Raw genomic sequence first — 23,968 nt, forward strand, 5'->3', positions numbered from 1 at the left:
GGAGCACACACTTACTCACTCTCACACTCACTCACACTCACTCACTCTCACACACACACTCACACTCACTCACTCTCACACACACACTCACACTCAGCGGCACGACGTGAAGTGACACAGTGCTAATGTAAGAGCTTTCCCTCCTGCTCCACACACAGACAACATTTTGGAAACGGCTAAAATCCTCCTCCTGTCCTGGTAGAGTGTCCTCTCGCAGATCAGTCAAGGAAGTAGCTAGGTCCTGTTCACCGTCTGGAGAAGCTGGAAGTCTTAACACAGCAGGTTGGTGACTTTTTGATAAGCTAGTACTGTAAGAACCGTGGATTCAGTGACTGAAAACATTCAGAAATGTCTGTACAGAGCTGTAACATGGTGAAGTCGGTCGACTGTACTGCAGCAATGTGCTCCTTGAATTGTGTTGCCTTTCTTTTTTTTTTTTTTCTTTTTTTTTTTTTGGATAACATGGTGTTCCTGATTTCCGGAGGTTTCCAGCATGCACATATGCTAATGTTTATGTCTATTAATTTTTTTTTATATATATATATAGCCAGAGAGAGAGAGGCTACTGAGTTACAGAATCACTCTGTGGGTTTGACCTGCTGAACATCTGTAATTATCTGGAATAGAAACGTCTGATGGCTTTATAATATATGGTAGAGGTGATCACACAACAGTGGAACAGGGTATAATGGTAAAATCTAAAAGCTCCATGTAATCCAATACTTAAGAAGTAATCAACATTAATGATCCAAGCTTTTCGTCTAATCTCTGTAATCCTACTACCACTACAGAATAGTAAAGAGTAATAAGAATAGCACCTGTCATAAAACCACAAACGTCTAACATTGGATGAGAAATAAAATAGGTTTGGATAAAGAAGATATATTGATCATGCACTTTCAACATCTATAACATTTGCAATTTGGCATCTATAAGAAATACCACCTAAGAATCAGTACTGGTATCAGAAAACACATGTAAGGGTGGGCAATGTAATGATATCTTCCAGTCCCCCTGGGCAGGGCACCAGTCCAATGCAGGGTACAACACACAGCCATTCACGCACACCTAGGGGCAATTTAGCATAGCCTGTTCACCTACTCCTCACAGATGGAAAGGGTCTAGATTGAGGATCAAACTCATAACCTCTGTCCCTGGAGCTCTGTGTGGCCCTTTATTTAAGTTAAGAAAATCAGAATATTACAAAACATATAATGTGAAAATATATCTTTAAGTATCAGTACAGTACATTTTTGCCTCTAGGTTTGGAACAACACTTTAGTCTTCAGCCTACACAAGCGTTTCTTGGGTCACTGTAGGTTATCAGGTCATTCTCAGATCATTATCAGCAGCATTGGGGTTAGCGTTTGGACAAGGGTTGAGTTCAAGCTTAGTTAATCATGAGTGCTATGTTTAGTGTTAGGGAAATGTCATGGTAAGTTGAATAGATAAATGAAAAATGTAATTGAACAATATTAATGAATGATAAAGTCTTGCTCTTAATATTTAACAACGTTAAGTACAGTTAAATGTCAGCATATTTAATGTGTCTTTCATTCTAAACAATGCACTATTCTTTCTAGCGTGAGGTAAATATAGAGTAATGACCCCTCCACTGCTGGCACTGTTTTGCTGAGCATTTGTTTTTCTCATTTTTTTTTCAGGCTGGATGGAGGGAGAAGGAGGGTGCGAAGGAAATCCCAGTGCTGATGCGTCTGGGTCACTTCCCCCTCAGAGAGAAAAACACATGCCTGGAAAAGATGAGTGTTGCAGTTTGGTAGAGAATCCAGAGGCAGCACACACAGACACAATGGGTCTGTCCACATGTGACCAGGGGAAGGAGGGAACTCAAGTGGACGCTCCACAGCCGGACAGCACCGCTGTGAGCCTCAAGGCAACTGAACATCTCTCTGGCACCAAGCTATGCGGCTATCTCCACAAGCAGGGGGGCCCGCTCCGAGCCTGGAAGTACCGCTGGTTCACGTACGATGAGAAGAAGTGCCAGCTGTTCTACTATCGCACGGCACAGGATGTAAACCCGCTGGGCAAGGTGGAGCTGTGCAATGCCACATTTAGCTACCCACTGCAGGGAGAGGAAGGCACCTTCCATATACAGACACCAGAACGCACAGTCATACTAAAGGTATGGAAAGGTTTTCTTTCAGATAAGAATAATCAGAAAACCTCATATCTTTGAAAGGAATACTTTTACATGAGAAGCAGCTGTTAGCTTTCATGTAAGAAGATAATGAGAAAATATAATATAATATAAGAATAAAAAAAAACACAACAAATACAAAAAAAGTGAAAAATTGAGGTCGCACTTTATGTTAAGTGTCTCTGTGGTCACTGTTACAAATGCATTACAGTAGGACAGCTTGAATAAGAACATGTGTTTTGTCTCAGTTTATCTCATAGTTGTAACAGGAAATGTAGTGGTGCTTATAAACACAATTACCCACATCTTAATACACATGTATAACCACACAATAGAGAATAGGCTGTTACAGCTATTTGGATACACTTACAGTAATTACAGGAGTCAATACTAAAGTAAATACATATGTAATCTCATAAATTGTACAACTGCACTCCCTTGACAGTGAATACATCACCAGTAGTTACAGTGTTGTTGCCTGGATTATAAATTGTAATTACACAGTTATTAGAGACACTTCACAGAGTGCTTTATTACAGTCTTTATTTCAGGCTTTACTGGCACAGATTTCAGCTGCCCAGTAGCTCACAACTCACTTTGTATAAACACATAATTAGAATTGCAACAGTATGAGATTCTTACAGTATTATGATGGTCTCAAAAATATCACAGTTTTACAGTATCACAGTATATGGTATTTAATCATTCTTCCTCTTATTGTTATTAACAGTTACCGTCAGTCTTCAAAAAATGAAAACAAGGATGTTTTGGTTGTTTTTACTGTAGTAAAACAACAAACAATTTTCTAATGAAAGCATGTGCAAAAATCTCACATTTGAAAATACATAAAAAAAAAAAAAATAAATAAGAAAGCTGCACATGTAATAAAGCTCTTTCTAATTTAACTTAACTATTTTGTATCTAGGTAATGATTATTATTTTTTATTATGCATATATCTGCTAATTATTTACTACATTATTCGATTGATTGGTTTATAAACTTTAAAAATTCCAAGAAATGGGTGGGATTCTTTGTTTAATTGTATGTTTTTTCAATACCTTTATAAAGCAAATGCACACAGTATAATATCCATGAATTTTCATACCATGGTATACCTAAAAACTGTGTACCGCTGCAACCCTACACATAATACACTGATGTGAATTTTTACACATATACACTGTCAGACAGACACGCAGACACTAACACTATATGTATATCTTATGGATCAAGAGGTTGCCACTGTTTTGTTTGTGTTATTTGCTCAGTGTGTTTCATCACTCTGTGTGGTCATTTGCAAATACCACAAACATTGCACTCTGAAGCATCTACAGATGCACATTTTGCATTATGCATTTCCTGGCCAAAATGTAGTAAAATTATTAAAACAATTAAAAAGAAATTATTCATAAATCAGGACACTTGGTGGTTAGATCCATCCAAGGCTGCAGAATGCATATTATACTTTTGCTGTCAAATTCCTGCTGTAAATGAATGACTGAGATTGATTTTCAGTAGATGTGTCCAGGCATCTAGGTATCCAGTGCATCTGGGAGGATCAGTTTATCAAAAACTAATAAACCTAAAGCTTTCACTTCTATGAAGGAAATACATATTTTAGGAGAGCTAGAGCAATGGGGAATAACCAGGGTGTGTCAGGGACACCATCGTTGGTTGAGCTGCAGACGATTTGCGCAGGAATGGTGAAATGCCACATTGGTTGAGCATTCACAAATGTTTAGCACGTTTGGCCTTGACTGCCAAGACTTGATCTGGTTTCTGTACTACATTGCTCACATCTGGAGTTTTGTAACAACAAGCAATTAGATCTGCTATTAGCAACAGGATTCCAATCTCTGTTTATCCCTAAATAAAATAATATAGGGAAACTTTCTGGCACTAAACATCTGTTTCAGTCCTTTACTTTTAGGCTGCTGTATTTTAGCTAGATTGAAGCCAGTGCTGTGTTGTTTTATAATTGGACTGTTGTAAACTTTGAATCAAAAATGCTTGTTGGGAAAGAAAGAAATATTTTCTTAGCCATTATGGGAGTACTGACCCACCCTTACTCCTTTACTAACCTAATATACAGTGTCACAAGCAGTTACATCATCAGTACACATATTCAGTTGGGAAGTAATGAAATGTTTAATGGTTGAACAAGCAACTTACTATATGTATCATGACAAGGGGTGCCTAAACTTTAAGTCATATATATATATATATATATATATATATATATATATATATATATATATATATATATATAATGACTTAAAGTTTAGGCACCCCTTGTCATGATACATATAGTAAGGTACTTACCTAATGTAATGATGAACTGGTCACCAAAAAGCATAAAGTACATAGAAAGATTTTTAACTAATCTTTTATTCTAAGCAAGATTAGTGTACTATTTTTGTTTTGCACAATTGTGGAGAGAAAAAAGGAAAGGAGGCCCAAGAAAGAAGAAGTTCTTGGATAATTTTACTAAAATCTTAATTAACTTAATTAGCTTGTTAGGATCATAGCTTGTTTACAGTCATCAACAGTCAACAGGAAAGGCCAGCCGATGCAAATATAAAAGCATTACTAATACATTGGCTCCTCGAACCTTGTCCCAATAACCAGCAACATTGGCCCCTCTAAGCAGCTGTTTAGCCTTCTGAATAATGAAATAATTGATGCACACAAAGTAGGACAAGTCCATAAAAAAGATAGCAAAGCATAGCAAAGGTAGCGTTTTTCAGTTCATAGTGTAATTAAGAGTCATAAATGGTAGAGATGATGTGGAGGTCTGGAAGCCTATTTGACTGCACAAGATTTAGCAAGCTCTGGAGTGGTGATGTACTGTTCTGCTATGCAGCGACACCTGCAAAGATATGACCTTAATGGAAGAGTCATAAGAAGAAAATCTTCTTGCTGCATCCTTAGACGTTAGGTAAATTTTCTCCTGAAAAGATACACGGTTGTGATAATACTATATAAATTCTATGCTACATGCAGAACAGCCTGTGCTGTGTCTCAGTAAAGGATCTCGTTGCAGGCTGCAAACTGGGATACTAAGATGTACTGGCTGCAGCAGCTGCAGCTGAGACGATGGCAGCACAGAGACCAGCTGAGCGCTGACACCTCCAGGTCCACCTCAGAGAACCTCATCCAGGATGGCCAGCAGCTCTTAGATACCTGCCCCGGTAAGACTGAAGAGAACGCAAGACTTAAATGATGAGATCAGAAATTACAACATCACACAAAGACACACTGACTCTGTTAGCATGTTGCAACCTGCATTCCCCTGCACTTGGATAATGCAGGGATTTTTTCAGGGATGTGAGACTGTAGCTGGTCACTCCGGCATGTAACAAAGTTATGTATTAATAGAAAGCAAAAGCCTGAAACAATGATTTTTTAGAGTTGGATTAACAGGTTCAACATGTTTTACCCCAGCTGCTTCCTCAACTGTGGTGTACATGGATTTGAAAGCAGAAGGTGAAAGGGTTTGAGTAAGAGCAAATTTCCTTTTTAAAGTGAGTCAGTTGATCGTGGAAAATACCATGGAAAAACAATTTTAAGTTTTTACTGTGCTGTGTCTGTGTTTCAATCGATTTACGACTATTTTGGACAGGCCTTGTGACCCTAAAGGCAGAGAAACACAAGGGCATTATTGTAGTTGACACAGAACTATCATTGTAATCCAGCAACACAAGCATTTCTGAAATTGCTAGTATACTTCTACTTCTACGTCTACTAGCAGTTTGTGTTAATCCAGTTTAACTGCTGCTACTGCTCCAAATGATGTATCCGTACACTCCTTGAGCAAATTGTGCACATTGTCAGCAATTAAACATTCACTAGCTGCACGTTTTGTTACAAAGTGGGCATAATTTGTTCTGGATTTACTTACATTGGATTTACTGTAGCGCACTATGTGAAATATTACCTCATATCAAATTGTATTGTGCTCTTGGTATCCTAATAAAGGGTCAAAGGTCAAAGGTTTAATTGCAAAAATATGGTTTTGTAAGTCTAAAGTATCTAAAGTAATTGTGGTATTAAAGTATCTAAAGTAAATGGTCAATATGAGGATATTTATTCTGTATGACCCCCATGACAAAACAAGTGGTAATCCTTTGGAGTTAAACAGCATACATCCAAACTGCCCCGTTTCTGTGGTTTACATTTTGTAATGTACTTTTTCTTTTCAGTTATGAAAATTGTATTCATCTTGGCATAGTTGAATAATGAGCATTCGGTACATGGAAGTGACATATTGTGAACCTCAAATACTGTTGTGTCCTCATTCAAATGCACGTCCTGCATAAGTAGAAGAGGGTGGTGAAATGGAACAATTCTAAAATTCAAAACTGTTACAAAACAGTCTTGACTTGATTAAGATTTATGCCCCCAAACTCTACATACACTAACATTCTTGTCCTAGTAGCAGACAATTTCTTAAATATGGTGCTTTTGTAGTCCAGAATGTGCATCAGTAATTTCTGCAGTTTGTGCATCAGTGTGTATGCATACAGCAGCCAGACTCTATCAAATATATGGGGAAACGCATGGCCATGGGTCGCTACACAAACCAGCCTCGTGACCGCGGCTTTGCCTGTAACCAGTAGTGGAAGAATGGCATTGAGCGCAGGGTGTGAGGAAACGAAACTGCATCAATGTTGGTATCTATGCTGGGCTAAGCCTAGCAGCATGAGCTATTTCGCTAGCCAGGGTAACTATACGGATAGCAGCACTCTTTGGTAAGTCTTGAGTTTGCAGGGATAATTACGGTTTTCTCGTCGCAGCACTAAAAACAAAGCTATGACTATGCTACTTTTGTGGCTAGACATGTTGTATCTGTGTGAGCCATTACTGCACCTCTCTGTAAACCAGCCAAACACAGCAGAGCTCTTCAAATTATTTATGAGCTCACCATAAAAGGGAAAAACATTGCAATATTTAAAAATGGGTGATAAATTAAGTATTGCGAGACATATTGTGTATACTTGGAGGAGAATGCTCACAGCCAATTCTGTTAAATCTGTTAACAGACAATCACCCTGGCTAGCATAATGCTGAGTAATGAGGGAGTGGGAAGGTTGTCCTACCCACCCAAGAGAATAATAATAGGCCAGCACTTAGATAGCTGTGCCACTTGGGAGCCCATATCTTTATATATTTAACAAATGCCTTTATCCAGAGCACTTTTCAATGGCAGGCCTTGCACAGTGACTCTTACTAGTATATACAGGTGGTGTTCATGAACAGGGAATTGAACCTTATTCTTGCATAGGAGCAGGATGAGTAACTAGGCTATCAAAATCTCATGACTGTGACCCCACTGTCAATGCGGATGGGACAAAATGCCTTTTGTTAATCTGTTAGTCTAGCATTATGCCTAATGTGTGTTTAAATATGACCACGGTATCAACATTTTTTTAAGGTATTGTATACTTCTAAACTGGGCCAGTAAGTGATGTGCAGGCCAACTGTGGATAAATCAGCCATAGAGAGGAAATATGAGAGAGGCATAATGAGTGCTGTTCATAGTCTGAAAGGCCTTTGGGAACATGCACCCAGAGACATTAGGAAATCCCCTGTTGGCTCTTACGAACTGGTAGGTTAGTGTCTGAAAACATTGACAAATCAAATAATCACGTGATCTAGGGGCTTTCACAGTGAAAAGAAGTTTCATCACTTTCTCTTTTATGAATTATGTGACAGATTTCGCCATACTGTATTTTCCAGACATAATCAGGCTTGTCAGTGTCTAAATGTCTGAAATGGTTGTAATATCTTAAAAATGTCTTAAAAAGGTCTATCTGCAGTTTGTATTAGGGCAGAAGGAGGGTGTGTCTTCCTAAGGGAGAGTTGGCCTCCATGGAAATTACTTTTTATGTTGCTGTTAATTATCCACAGAGTTCCAGTAAATTACAAACCTCAAAGGAAGTGGATGAAGGCAACCTACAAGTAGGCCTATAACCCTTACCGAGTTACTGCACGCACAACCGTCTGCATTTTAGGGCAGTAAGAATCCCCCCTTACTCCTTATCCTGACCTGCAAGGTGTTTTGGCTAATTTAAACATTCAAAAGCCAAAGTGACTTCCGCAAACCAGGATTATGATGATTCTTATATAGATTTAAAACCTAATTAACTTATGCATGTAGGCACAACAGACTGTTCTCCTTCCCAGATACTCAGCTGCAAAGACTGCGCACTCCAGCAATGTAAAGGAAACTCACTTTCTACTTGCATAAAACTAGCATCATCTGCACATTTAATAGTGTATGAAACCAAAATGACCTCAGTCTGCATAAATAACATGCAAGAGAAGTACAAACAAATAGGCAACTGATCCTGGACCAGTGTTTTTCCTTTAAGATGTTTTCACAATAGCAGTACAGCCAGTTGCTGTTGTGTTATGAAGATGTGTCTACACTGTAAACAGTTTAAAATCAGGCCAACTAAGTTAAGGCAACTTAACATAGTTTATTCTAAAGTTCTCCTAACTCACGTTATATTACTTCTGCATCACACTTCGGTCAGCAATACTGTATTTTAAGTTGAGTCTTAACAACATAACAGTAAATGAGCTGCAGCTTTGTGAGATTTGGCTCCTCCCCCTCAATTGGTTTACTGTTAATTGCCATCTGCAGGTTAGGACTCCCTCTAACCCTCTTTCCTTTGAGGCCTTCCAATCATCAGCCGCCTACACATGGAGGCCAGTGGCGTTGTCTGGATTGAAACTTATGGCTTCCTACAGTTGCACTACTCTAGACAACGGTATAACTGTCTGCTCATCCAGTATTAGCAGATCATAAGTTCAAGGACTCAGCGCTCTAGTCTGGGGACATCGTGTAATTGGGGGAGTTCTAATAAACAGTAAACAAATCAAGGGGTAGGAAGTCATTTCAGCTGCGGCTCATTTACTGATGTTAATGTTAAGACTTAAATGTATTATTGAGATGCAGAACTAACAAAATTAGAGTTGGAGAATTTTTCACTAAACTAAGTGGAGCGATGATAAAGTCAGTTACTTTATCATTGCAGGTTTTTACACTGTGTGACTGACTATCAAAAGTTAAATGTGTAGTCTTTGTGTTTCAGAACTTGTTCTTTGGCAGGCTGCTGAGCTGTCTACGCATACGTTTTTATGTGTTTCTCGTAGCAGCGCTGGCCTGTCTTTGACTCAGCCCAAACAAGTTCAGATCCGCCATTATTGGCCTAGGAATTTTAAGCTCTGTTTTTTTTTTTAATTCTTTTTTGACTGTGAGGTTGGGAAAGTTTATAAGACTAGCATTTCACCCTTTAGACACATACTACCAGTCAGAGTTTCATTTAACACGCAGAACAGTTTCAGATTATCTAAGTTTTGCATTAGGTAAATCTGACTTTAATTGGTAAATAATAATGAGTTTCTTTTATCATAAGCAAACCTGTGAAACGAATGCTACTTGTTTGTGAATGTCAGTGGAACTGTAACTCACAGAAAGGTGGTTTAGTCTGACGTAAAAGTCAGAAAGCAAAGCCTGAGATGGTCTACTGGGTAAAACGTGTTAACCAAATCTGTTTGGTGGGTTGCTAATGCTAAGGGAAGTTTGCAGTTTGCAGTTTGGTTTCACATTGACTAATAGACAAATCCATGATTTAGAGGCAGTGTTTTAATGTGTTTAAGCTTGGATGAGTGAATTTGTTATACACAATATGCTTTTCTAAGAATATTGAGGATATCAGTGCTTGAAAAACACTGATCAACTGCATGTTTCTTTACAGACAGTGTAATTAGTCTAAATGTCTTTACATACCATGATATCACCCAGCCCTAGTTTCAGCATTGCTTTGTTACCTCTTATGTTTGATTTGGTAGATTGTAACACTTTTTTCTTGCTTTTGGAGTGAATACTTGAACTTGGTTAACAAAACACAGTTTTTAAAAGTTGAGCTTTGTGGTGGAGTGTGTATTTGATCTCAAACTCTTGAGGGGAGTGATGACGTTGGCGTGGGTGGCTGGGTGGGTGCTGCATGGAGTCAGAGCCAGAGCAATGCTTTGATACTGTTCTGCGCTGCTTGCAAATTGCATTCGTTTCCTGTGTGAGGCCATCTAGCATGACGGATGGAGGATATCTAATGATGAATCACGTCCCTTGTGGGCATTTTGTCCAGTAATCCACAATCAGTGGGTTTACTAGGAACTGGAAAAATGACTACTTCCAGTTTATGTTTTGCCCACTTGCAGGTCCCTTCAGGGTGGGATCTACTGTACATTAAACAAGGAGCACCACCACCAGTTTCCTTCTGTTCCCCATAATACTCTGTTCAGTTTAAGTGCTCAGCTGCAGGAAAGTGGGGCCTCACAGCAGTGACTATCACAGGAAGTGAAGAAACAAATGGCTGAGCTGATCAAGCAGGTGGCCAGCCAGAGGAACTGTGCCAATTAAAACAGATCTAATAATGAATTGCATAACTGACCTATTCCAGCTGCAAGCTACATGTAAGCCTCATTGTAGATTTATTTTGGTCTGAACTATTGTTTGACTGATTTCTATGTTTGGATCTGTACATTGCATTGGTATTTTTATATAGTTTTTTCTAATTGTTAGCCTACGTTGTGTATTTATATGGAAATCAATTACATGTACCCATACTTAAAGCAGAAATTACTGTTGACAACCATTCTGAGCTCCCTTTCGGCCTTCTTTGCTGCCGTGTTGAGCCTTTGGGGCTGTTCCCTCAGTCACTGCAGTATGGCTAAGACTGACTCACAGCTGAAATGTTTTCGGACATGTTGGAACGTGATGGCACCTCACCCTGTTCACACAGGCGTACATGACAGCAGCATATGGTGTCATTTGATATATGCGGCTAGAGCGAAGTTCTTTACTTGTGTGTTTTCTCCACCTACATCAACCAGTGTCGTAGCTTTCAGTGCCATGCGTTTCCTTCTTACTCCCATTACAGTTTACATGGACTGAAAAAACACAATGTCTTACTGCACCATGTGATCATGTGACATAGTCAAAGAAGTTGGCTGCTCTCCAGGTGTCTTTGGCCTAAGGGTAAACAGAGAAATCACTTTAAGGACAGTCTCCTTAGCTCTGTTATACAGAGGTATGTAGAGGATCTCTGAGCCAAATCAAAACATCTTATTGGATCTAGAATCTATCAGCATAAGTAAGGAAAAGTTTGTTGATGTCGAAGTGTAGGTAAATTCTTACAATTTTTATGCTAATTAATACCACTTTTGCTGTTCCAAACCTGGCTTGTGCACCCCCAAGGGGCTGAACATTCAGTCCTGATGTATTAATTACTCTGCCTCAGTTGATGATGAAATTGATTGAGAGGATTGTACTATTGCATAGGGGTGGGCGGCGACATTACCAGTGTTGAGTCCCGATGTATGAAGCATCCAAGGCTATGCTTGGTCCTACCCACTGCTTAAGGCCACATGTTAAGAAGGGAAATTGAGGGTGGATATACTCTTTACATCTGGTAATACATTTGGTTGGGAATAAAACCCCTTAAGAAGATCAGAGCATTAAATAACCCTCTGGTGTTTTCAAAACAATGGGCTGACCACTCCAGTCCAGTCAAGACCTCTACATCATTGAATGTGTTTGGGATTACTTGGAGGATGCAAAGCAGGAAGACTGATAAAACTGAAAGCATGTATCTTTTAAAAATAAATGCAATAAATTTGCAATAAATAAATAAGGGAAAAGGCTGGACATTCAAACCACAACAAAATGATACAGCATTTTCTTAACTTTCACTGGAAGTTAGTGTGAGAAGTGTGAGTGTGAGAGTGTGTGGTTTTTTTTACATCCCAAGTCACTTTAGAGCGTTTCTATTGGTTCATTTATCATAAAACTTTGAAACAATGTAAAGTGCCTAATTGCCAGATTCACATTATGCAGACTGAAAACCCACCTCTTCCAAGAGCGAATAGCTGAGTACTATGGTCACCTTATTGTCTTGTGTTTAGTAATGTCTAAAGCTTAGAGGTATCTTTGAACTATTAGTCTTTTCTAACTAGCTAAGGTCTTTCTTGGGTAAATAGCGAAGCACTTTTGTAAGTCGCTCTGGATAAGAGCATCTGCTAAATGCCGTAAATGTAAATGTAAATGTCAAAAAATGAAAAACAGCAGCGATTAACAATTTTTAGCTTTTTGAATTACTGCTACCTGTAAGGGTATTTGATTGGAACACAAATGAAAGGGTGATGTTTGACTTTTTCACAATACTGTACATGTAACTGAGTAAATGAAACTCGTGACTGTCCCCCTCTGCCTCTATGCTTCTTCACAACTTAACATTCCTTCTCTTTAAAACAAGCCTTGCAAGCACTAGAATGACTGCATACTGTACATGCCATCCGTTGTTTTGTTCAAATAAAAAGACAAAATGACTCATGGGCCTATTGACCCACTAATAAAGCTTTCATGTGGTTATGATGTCCTCCTTATTGTTTCACCCTGTTCTGGCCTTAACTGTGGCAAGCAGCCAGATCACAGCATAGTTTTTTGTGTTTTGTTGCAGCTAACTTTCTTCCCACTGTGAAGATCCCCCCAGGTTTGGTTGGAGAAGAAGCTGCCAATGTACCTGTGCAAACCAACCCTCTCAACGTCTCAATCAAGCACCCACTCATCGAGATACAGTGAGTGTAGAAGTATGTTTTTTCTTTAGTAAAAGTAATCACAAAAAATAGAAAAGTGTGTAGCAATGCTTTCATTTCGGAGTAAAGACGTAAGCATTTTAAAGAAGTACTGATGAAATAATGTTCCTCAGTATGCCTGTAATTTCACATTTAAGGAAGTCGTGCTTCATATTCAGCCACAAGCTTGTGCTAGTTCCTTAAGATCAGATTGCGTATCTTTAAGATAAGAACAGGATTGCTTTACAGATTCTATGTCATTGTAAGGACGCTGGAAATACAGTAGCTAATAAATGTGCATCGTGTCCATTCTAATGCAGCATTGCAGGGATGTCCTGTTAATGTTTGTTAATGATAGGTAATATTGGAGACCTTCAGCCTGCTGTAATTTTCCAGGGGCAGTGTTAAAAAAATGACCAATGATTTGTTACAGAAACTCAGTATACAGCTTTCTTCTTCGACGGCCATCTCAGGAGCTACGCCGGAGTGTATTTTGGGTAGATCCTTCTTCCACTGATTCCCCTAAGACAGACAACTCCAATGTCTCCTCAGCCAACATACCCAGTAAGCGCCATGCCTTACTGTAACTACTTTAAATTACTCTCTATCTAACTTCTCTAGTACATATTGACCACTGAAGGTCATCACCAACTTTGATTGGATCACTGCAATGTGATTTCTTAAATGTATCTAATTACATCTTACTCGTCCGCAGCCATTGCCATCTCTCCTGCCCCAGGGTCTCCTCACAGTAAAGTCCAGTTACCAGAGGTAGACTGTGAGAAGCTCCATGAAGGCCCACAGGTTCCTGGTTCCTCTCTGTCTCTGCCCAATGAGAAAAAGAAGCAGTGCAACTCAGCCACTTTGCCTGTCGACCGGAAGGAGGCAAACGCCCTCGAACGCACCTCCCGCCTCCAGCAGGAGAAACTGACTCTGGCTGAGGAGGTCAAAGCCCAGAAGGTGGAGATTATAGATGTTTCTCAATATATATATGGTAGCAAGCTAGCATGCTTGAACATGCTCTAAAGGTTTTACCCAGATATTGGCTCTGAAGTTCTCTTTCTGCCCTGTAATTTGTAATGTTGACTTTGTTTGAACACATTTAATCCAACTAATCATCTACAGCAGACCTACCGATTGACCCTCATACTATGTTTATATTTCAGTCATAATCCAGCTCACTTGCGCCAACTGATCAGTGTTTTCCCAAATGATTTTTGTTTATTGATTTTAAGCTATTATGAAATGTCACCTGGCTTTTATACTGTATGAACATTTCATGACATTTCGTGGTCCAAAATGACCAAAGTGCATTAAAAGTGCATTCATGTTATGTTATTTATTTAATATATAATATTATTTTGCTTCTCCTCAAAATGACAATGGTTTTCTCTATTATCAATAATGTTTGTCTTAGGAGTTGGTGTGGCTGTTGCACAAAGCCCTGGAGGCATCTCAGCTGGAGAAGCGTGCGTGTGCTCAGTTTCTGGCGACGGAGGGTGAACAGCAGCGCCTGGAGCTGCTGCGGCACGGTGAGCGCTGCGCCGCTGACCTGCGGGAGCGGCTGGAGCAGCTAAAGCGTGAGAATGAGGCCCTGCAGAGGAGCCTGGGTGAACGCGATGCGCATGTGACTGAGCTGCAGGACAACATGAAGTTTCTCATGGAGAAGAACCAGGCCAAGCAGGAGGTCATCCTCAAACTCTCTGAGCAACTGGCAGCATGCATAGCCGACCCACAGCGCACCATTTCCTCTGAGTGCATCAGCATGCAAACCTTCAGACAGCTCACTCAGGAGCTGGACAGCCTCAAGGTAGACATAGCCATTTATATGCTTAAATAATATTTAATCTATAGTACTGTGTAGTACTTTTAGGACATCTGAGAACTTGCAAATAATGCATTTATTGAGTATTTTAGGCTGTTCTTTGATGACTTTGGTTGGGGGCAAAGAATGGTATTGATTTGCTGCAGAATGAAGTACATTGTTTTACCTGATACTGAGGGCACATTAAAAAAATAAGAAATGATGACCAGCTTTTATTGGCTGGTTTACAGCACTACATCTGGCTCAGTTTTGTAGGCTGAGGTGGTCCAGTTTGCTTTAGAGGGAGCGGACAGCGGAGAGTAGAGATGGTAAAAGACACTCTTCCCCCGGTTGCACTCTTTAGCAGAATCTGGAGGTGATGTGCTGCTCTCTAGTATCAACAACACCATATTCTCCCCAAAGTTACTGTTGCGTTTTAACATTTCTCCAGCTTTGACTCAGCTTTTGATTGTGGGCTGGGTTTATGTAAATTTTCGGAGTATAAATATAGCAAGTAAATACTATTACAGAACAGTTTTGGGGTTTTGGAATCAGCCTATTTTCCAGCTCTGTGGCAGATTTTCATTCGAAAGAGGAGACAGCAGTGTTTACGGAACTCTTATTATTTAACTATGCCATGAAAAATAGATTTTTCATTGTAGGGTGACTTTACCAGTGTCACTTTTACACCAGTCTCTTTAAGAAGCTTCTGTCCTTTTTAAGCCCACTCTTCCACAAACTGAATGCATATTTCAGCTGGTCTGACCATTTCCTGTCCGTGTTGTATTCTACTTTAAACACAATGTTATTGCAAGAGGGGCTACATTGAACAGCACAGGTCAAGAGACTGGTTGGATTAATGTTTAATTGTATATATTCGAATGGATTACTTTTCTGAGTTAATAAACAGCCATTGCCCATATAAATAGTTTTTTTTTCCCCTCAGATGGCCAGTACATAGTACTGTATTTCATCATTTTAGGTTATGCCCAGTTTATTCAGTATTTTATTTTCCTTTTTATTCAGTTCAAAATGGATAATTTCATCATGTTTTAATACTTATTTCAGTGTGTATGTGGAGTTGTGTCTTTTTAAAAGCAGGACTTGAAATTGCCTCATGAATGACTGCTTGTTGGCCCACTATGACTCAAGCAGATTTATGGTGGCACATTTAGAACATGACCCAACTTATTTTTGAACACTGCGTGTCTGTCTTGCCGAGCAGAGTAAATGGAGTAATGGTCCCTTTGTTTGTGGCGTGAGATAACAGCCTAATCCTTATAAATGGTTCTAACAGCCTATGCACTTTGCATTGGAAGGCCTTTCCTTTCTCAGTGAGTGGGCCATTGTGTTGATTACCATTGTTTTTAAGCATGCTATTTGTGTCTGGTGTGTTTCAGGATGATATAGAAGCTTATAAGACCCAGAACAAGTTCCTAAACTCTGAGATCTATCAGCTGACCAGACTGTGGCGGAACAGCTCAGAACAGGAGAAATGTCTCATGGTGAAGGTAAGAGCTTTTTAATGTTATTTGGTTAAACCTTTTCTCACTAGTAGCATCAAGGGTCTTGCTTAGGTTTTCATTTGTAATTTGTAAGGTGATAAAAGAGTATTTTCACATATAGCTACACATTTGAGTTTATTACTTAAAATGCTTGTTGACAGCCCAGTGGTAGCTATGGTAAAAGTGTCAGCTAAACAGGAGATTATCTGTATGTGTTTGTGTGTCAGTGTGCCTATCTGGAGGCCAGCAACTGCCAGATGGAGAGCCGGTACCTGGGGGTCCTGCGAAAACTCCAGGACACTAAAGTGCTGAATGCTGAGCAGAGAGACACTGTGAGGACACTAATAGAGGACGCGCTGCAAGAAAACCTGAAAGACGTTATCAAACTCGACAGTGTTAGGTAAAATCTCAGACTTCAGTGGGTAGAATTCTGAAACAACACTGGGAAACTTTACATAATTTTTCTTTTAATTGTAATTTAATTTCTAAATCTCTAAATGTAAGCAATCCTACTTCTACACAAAGTCTGGAGTGGAACAGCACTATAGAGATTGACACTACCTCATCTAACATGCCTTAAAAAACCATATTAACCTAATTAAGGCCTCTTTAAGTTGAATCTGTTATGTAAAGATTGATTTTAGATGGATTTTGGAGGCTTTTGTACTGTAATTTGAAAGGGACGCGACTGTGATTCCCCAAATTACCCTGCCAGATATAAATCTGGGTCATAGCCCAGATGTATTAATGTCAGTGTTGCATGACAGGTGCAGCACTCAGTAAGAATGGAGAACTTGGACACGTCCACTAGCAGGTTATATAATAATGCTGTATTACCATGAGGTCAGTACGAACAGGTCTACTATTATTGAGGAAGCTCTAAGTACAGTGAATTATAGAAGGTCTATCACTATGGGAAGTTTCTTACTGAAACCAAAAAAAAAAAACAGATATAATTGGGAATCACTGAAATTACACAACTTCCCGTGGTAAAACTAATCCAGCTGGTGTAGGGCTTTAGAAAGGAAACACTAATCTCTGCAAGACCTTGGCCCACATCTGCTACAGGACCTGAACTTGACACTCCTTTTCTTTAAAATATTTGAAATACACTGATTAGCCATAACATTAAAATACCGACAGGTAAAGTGAATAGCATTGATTACCTTGTTACAATGGCACCTGTCAAGGGGTGTGATATATTAGGCAAGCACTACATATGTTTGAAAAAAAGGACCAAATTGTAATAACTAGACAACTGGGTCAGAGCATTTCTAAAACGGCAGGCAGGTCTTGGGGGTTTCTTCCTGATAAACAGCGGTCAATACCAATAAAGTGCTCTAAGGAAGAACAATATGTCAACTGCTAACAGTGTCATGGGTGACTGAAGCTCACTGATGCATTTTGGGTGGGAGTGTGGTCTTTGTTTGCCGATATTAGGCAAATTGGTTTTAATGTTATGGCTCATGGGTGTATACTAGTAAGGGGCATCTGTGCCACTATGACTAATCAGAGAGGACAGTAAAATCAGGCAATTCCTAATTCATGGCTTTTGCTCCTCAGAGAGTTTGATGAGTATGGCTTTAAGCTCATCCCCGACTACGAGGTGGAGGACATGAGGCTGCTGTCTAAGATCCAGGCTCTGGAGATCCGTTCCAACAACCTGCTCCAGCAGGATATGGGGGACAGGTCTCTCTTAGCCCGCTGGACGCAGTACCTGGGAGGCCGCTCCCCAGATGACCTTGTCTCATCTCCAGAGCTGAAGAGTCTCTTACGGTGGGGCGTCCCGCGTGAGTACCGGCGGCGAGTGTGGCGCTGGATGGTGCGGACCAGGACCCAGTCACTCCGGAAGCGCTACCCGGACCTCTTTCAGCAGTTGTGTGAGAAGAGCCGGACCACACCACACCCAGCATCTAGACAGATCCAGTTGGACCTGCACCGCACACTGACCACCAACCAGCACTTCTCCTCACCGTCTAGCCCAGCCCTGGAGCAGCTCCACCGGGTCCTGCTGGCATTCGCCTGGCAGAACCCCACAGTCGGCTACTGCCAGGGGCTCAACAGGTACATGCTTTAGCCCAACACAGTGTACTAGAAGAAACCCTTACAATTAGATCACATGCATGGTCTTCAAACACTTTTTTTTTTGGGGGGGGGGGGGGGGGGGGGTGTTCTCTGCCTTTTGGTTGAAGTTTATCTGTGTGACCTTTTTATTTTTTGGAATGTACGAAGAGGTGTTTGAGACACTTCTGGAATTGAAGTGGGTATTTTGGAGCAGGGAAACCACTAAAATGTGGTACAGGACTGGGCTACTACAAGTCTAGGAATGGATTCTCTCTGGAAGTAACTGTCACACCACAGGTGTTCACAGGTTAAATTACAGCTCCTGCTTAAAATAAACATCTGAGAACCGAGAACAAAGTCATGCACAGTGGCATATTTATGAAGCATAAAAACAAAGTAGGCTAAATGATTGGCTGCTTGTCATGCTCAGATCTTTAATTTGCTTTTGAGTTCTGATTGTTGCAGTACTCCCCAGATGACCGCAGAATGCACATGAGCATACATCAGTAGAACAAACAAGAATCCTCCTTTTTTCTTGTGCTTATTAGCACATCCTCTGGGGATTGTGCTAAATGCATTCATAAACGATGTGCGTTCTGAAATTGTTCAAAGCTCTGTGATCTTGTTTAGTTAAAGATGGAGAAATTAGATGTAAGCAGTAGCAAGCAGAAGAAGGTGTAAATGCAGATTCCACTCTTCTTATAATATGATCTTTTGCCTTTTTATTATTAATTTTTAATTTTAAATTAAGTTTTTATGTATCTTTTTTTTGTTTAATATACAAAAATTGGGGCTTTAGGGTTTCCTCAGACCAAAATATCAAACAAATAAGCTAAAACTACAACAATTGACCTTTGTAATATACCTCAGTTTAGCAAAGTCACTTCAGAGGAAATCCTGACATCTAGTGGTCACTTTTTAAACAATAATTCAACCTTTAGGTAATGCTGGTACAGCACTAAATCTACACTGTAATATTGTACTGGAAATAGCACTGGGTGTATTTATTTCAATACAAATCCATCTAGTTGGACTGGATCCACTGTATATTTATGTGTGTGTGTGTGTGTGTGTGTGTGATCTGATGTCTTCAGGCTGGCTGCTCTCGCATTGCTGGTGCTGCAGAATGAGGAGGACGCGTTCTGGTGCTTGGTGACCATAGTGCAGTTCCTAATGCCTCAGGACTACTACACCAAAACTCTTCTGGGCTCTCAGGTACCAGTATGTGTGATGGGGAAGAGTTAATGATCAAGGTAAATCAGGTACAGGTGTGTTTTGAACTCACTTTGTGCTTCCTCTTCTCTCTATTTTGGCCTCCCGCCTCTTCATTCAGGCAGACCAACGCGTGTTTAAGGAGTTTATGGCAGAAAAGTTGCCACGCCTGGTGGCCCATCTGGAGGAGCACAATGTGGATGTGTCCCTTATCACCTTTAATTGGTTTATGGTGGTGTTTGTAGAGAGTTTGCCCAGTGACATCCTGCTGAAGGTCTGGGATGCGTTCTTCTATGAAGGCACTAAGGTACACCACCATATTTTAGGCATGGACCAATAGAAATAGTACAAACGTAATCCACAAATCTGTTTTACTTACAGTCTTCTGTAAATTTTCCACTGTGCAGATGCAGTGTTTTGTTACAGAATGAATAAACACTGATCAGCCATAATATTAACACCACCTCCTTGTTTCTTTACTCGTTGTCCATTATATCATAATTATATACATACATACATACAAGAGCACTTTGTAGTTCTATAGTTACATACTGTAGTCCATTTGATTCTCTGCATAATTTGTTAGATCTTAATAATTTGCAAACCTCCTTTCACCCTGTTCTTCAATGGTTAGGACCCCACATGACCACCATAGAGTAAATACTGTTTAAAAACTAACACACCACCACCACATCGGTGTCACTGCAGTGCTAAGAATGACCCACCACCCAAATACTATGTATTGTGAGTGTAGAAATAAGGAGGTGGTGTTAATGTTAGGGCTGATTGGTTACATGTTTACAACAGATCCTACAGAGAAATGTCTGTAAAACATCTGTATGCTGTGTGAATTACTTTCATTGAAGATGTAAAGGCTCTTTGTCTTTTTAGCATGAATCTAGTCTCATGTATCACTCCGCCGATTTATTCCCAGGTGATATTCCGATATGCACTTGCTCTTTTCAAATACAAAGAAGAGGACATCTTGAAGATACACGATAGTGTGGAAATCTACCAGTACCTCCGCTTCTTCACCAAAACAGTCACAGACAGCAGGTAAGGGGGCCTTGTGGGTCCAACAAGGTCTTAGGATGGCCAGATGTGACGATACAGAGGTCAAATGCATATACTTTGTTGAGCTGCCTGAGTTTAATGACTGGGACACTATGGCTGGGTATTAGCCTAGCATTTCCACTGCTGGTCGTATGTCCACTAATGGCAATACCAGATATTGAAGCCTCCTGCCCTTCTTTTATTGTCTGCCAACTATAGGTCTAAAGTGGCATTATTTCAAGTCATTACAGGGCAACTTTATAGGTTCATTCATCAAAATGGAGAGACAATGTTTTTGCCCGACAGCGACAATATGTTTCACTCTGTTTTTGTTGATCTCATCTGAATTCTTTCTATCTGCTTTTCCTGCTATCAACTTAGAGGATCCATGAAAATGCACTTGCTGACCTCTCCAATCTGGGTCACTCAGATCCGCGCTGCTACCTTCCCCTTCCGCAGCTTTGTTTCAGCATAGTCTCAGAGCTGTAGACAGTGTTTCTATTTTTACTCGGAAGACAGACTCCAGCATGTATAATTTACTAAGCTCACACACAGCACAGAGCACAACACACATGCGAGTTCTAGGAGTTTATGGCCAGGCATGCAGTGAGCAGAGAAAGACATGGAGTGTATTTGGGTCACATCGCTGTGCTCCTCCTTTGTCTTAAACTCTGAAATGAAAGGCACCTGTAGGGCTGTGAAAGCCTCTGATCAAAGCCTGATCTACCTGACACCCAGAGTGAGAGTCTGAGAGTGCTTCAGTGCAGTCTTTCAGCTGCAGAAAGCATATGTCTAGCACATAGGTCTTTTTAACTTGATATTTCGCTGCAGAGAAAAGCTTATCCAGGTTTGGCATGTTTAAAATTTGCTTCTTTTGCTAATGCAGCTTGAAAGTAATAGAAATCTATTAATCTAGTAATAATCTAATCTAGAAACAACCTATAACCCCCGGCCTAAATCATTCACCATGTGCCTAAATCATCCATTTACATTCATGGCATTTGGCAGACGCTTTTGTCCAGAGCAAATTACAAAAGTGCTTCAATGTCCACTGGCAATGACAATATCCCTAAGTAGTGTCAGTTGAGTCAAGAGATACCCCAAGGCTAAGATACTGCCAAACATAGAAGTATGGATACAGAGATACAAATGATGCACACTAGTCAACAGCTATGTACACACAGTCTTTAATAAATGCAAGCCTTTAATAAATGCAAGATTAGTGCTGGTTTAAATGCTCTTAAGGTCTTCAGTCTGCATTTGACTCGACTGTTGAAACACCCTGGGGAAGTTCGTTCCACCTCCTTGTTGCCAGGATAGAAAAAAGTATAGATGCTTATCATCCATGCGTTTTGAGGAATGGTGGGTCAGGCCAAGCCATACTTGAAGCTTGAAGGGCTCTAGGAAGAGATCAGGTTTTGACTATTGTCATCAGGACAGAGGGGCTGGTCCATTCTTGGCTTTGTAGGCCAGTATCAAGGTTTTGAATCTGATGTGGGCAACTACAGGAAGCCAGTGCAGAGAAAGCAGTGGAGAAGTTACATGGCCTGATGGTACAAAGGAGGGAGTTGTACTAGTCTTGAGATGAGGAGGGGCCGAGTGGTTTCTTTAGGAAGAAAGGATTGAATTATCTTTGTAGACAAGGAGAAATCTGCATAAAATAGAAAGTGTATGCTCATGCTAATGCCCACACTCTTTTTTTAGTATCCTAAAATAGACTTGATTAGTGTCAGACATACTAATGTCTAAATAGTTGGGTGGTCTAATTCAAATAGTACTAAAAGCCACCTAGCTAGTCTGTACTTTTTTATAAAATATCAGTGTCAGACTATTTAAGCAAGAGGGCTATAAGCTTCCATTACTTGCTATCAGCCTCGTAGCTCCAGCACATAACTAAAGATGCAAACATGTCTTGTCTCATTGACTACAGTTGTGGAAAAGGCAAAACTGTAAATCTTGCGTTGAAATTTCTACAGCAAACTGTTCCTGTAAAAAGAAGCTTGAGTGTGTATTCTGTCCAAAGCCTCTGTTCTGACCCTCTTTATCGCCCAATATTCACAGGAAGCTGACAAGCATCGCCTTCATGGATTTGAACCCTTTCCCAATGAAGCTTCTGCGGAACCGGCGGGCCCTGCACCTGCAACGTCTGCAGGCTGAGCTCAGCGAGCTGGAGAAGCTGCAGAAAGAGTATGCTTCAGAGAACAGCCAGCGCAAAGACAAGGACTTGGACTTGATCGCCAGCGAGGATGATGATGATGTATGGACATTATAAAAAGGACTCAGGGCAGGGATGAAGCTTCGGATACACAGGCCTGATTAGCAAATTCTGACGTCTAGCACAAAACACAGCCTAAACAGCATGTAGCAGTGCAGATATGCAACAGAACACATTCACACACCCACAGCCAACAGGGCAGTCCAGAGAGAAGTCCCTTTTCAGCAGTGTTTCTTAATCCTGCTGCTGAGGACCTACTGGCCATTACAACTGTGCCCTGCCTCAACACTCATGATGAGCTTGGTAATAAGATGATGAGCTGGATCAGATGTTGGATCAGGGAATGTTTGAAACTGTTCAAGGCATTAGGTCCTTAGTAGCAGAACTAAGGATTAAGATACACATACAAATATATATATCACCTCCAAGACACAAACAAACACAAAGTCTCCCATGGTTTTAACCATCTTTTCAGAATATTAAAATGCATTTACAAGCTTTCTGTCAACAAAATAAGAGGATTACCAAAGATTCCTGCTTTGTACAGACAGTATAATAGGAAACTAGAAAGTAGTTTTTGTATAGTAACAATTGTCTGTATTTTTGCATATATTGCACTGAAATGGGATCAGATCTTCAGGCCTGGACTTTGCCTTAAGCATTCCAATATGTTACATGTTCTTCTGCTTCAATCATTTAATTGTAGTTTTATTTGTATGCTCAGGGTCATTGTCTTGCTGCACATAGGCTTCAGTTCACAGACAGACACCCTGACATTCTGCTGAGAAACTGGGTGTATAATCCAGAATTCACAGGTCCAGCTTCCATTTGTTCTCTGTCACAAGACAAAGCATCCTCAAACCATCATGCTGCCACCCTCATGCTTTATGGTTGTGATTGTGGTCCTTATTTAGTGTTTAGTTCGCACAGTATAACACTTTTTTATTTAAATTCATCTGTTCACCGAAAGTGTCTTCCAATAGGCTTTGTATGTTTGATGGTTGATAATTAACACTGACATTACTCTATGCAAGAGAGGCCTCTAGGTCCTATTTTTGCATAATGCATTTAACCAGGTTCTTATGGTCTAGTTTAAGGACTTGGATGAAGATCTGATCACGTTTTAAGTGAAATTTATATTTAATAAAATACAGACTCCAATACAAAGTTTGTATTTTACAGAAATAAAACCCATTTTTTTAGCAGCACCGTAGCTACCACAAATACCAAAGATGCATATCAGTGAAAATACTTTTTTATACTTCTGCACTTAAGCAATACTTTTATACTGAAGCACTTGTTTGTAATATAT

At 40.1% G+C, this 23,968-nt stretch overlaps 1 protein-coding gene across 1 annotated transcript; it reads left to right on the forward strand.

Moving 5' to 3' along the window:
* Positions 1-96: 96 nt before the first annotated feature.
* Positions 97-23,944, forward strand: tbc1d2 (TBC1 domain family, member 2). Its single transcript, XM_072668905.1, has 14 exons — positions 97-282; positions 1,665-2,143; positions 5,203-5,350; positions 12,689-12,806; positions 13,237-13,367; positions 13,519-13,763; positions 14,221-14,613; positions 16,008-16,118; positions 16,340-16,512; positions 17,676-18,176; positions 19,271-19,391; positions 19,510-19,695; positions 20,323-20,444; positions 22,503-23,944. Exons 2-14 carry the CDS (start codon positions 1,670-1,672, stop codon positions 22,711-22,713), a joined length of 2,934 nt encoding a protein of 977 aa, XP_072525006.1. The 5' UTR covers positions 97-282; positions 1,665-1,669; the 3' UTR covers positions 22,714-23,944.
* The last annotated feature ends 24 nt before the right edge of the window (positions 23,945-23,968 follow it).

This window comes from Salminus brasiliensis, chromosome 2 (genome assembly GCF_030463535.1).
Source record: "Salminus brasiliensis chromosome 2, fSalBra1.hap2, whole genome shotgun sequence".
NCBI classification, from domain to species: domain Eukaryota; kingdom Metazoa; phylum Chordata; class Actinopteri; order Characiformes; family Bryconidae; genus Salminus; species Salminus brasiliensis.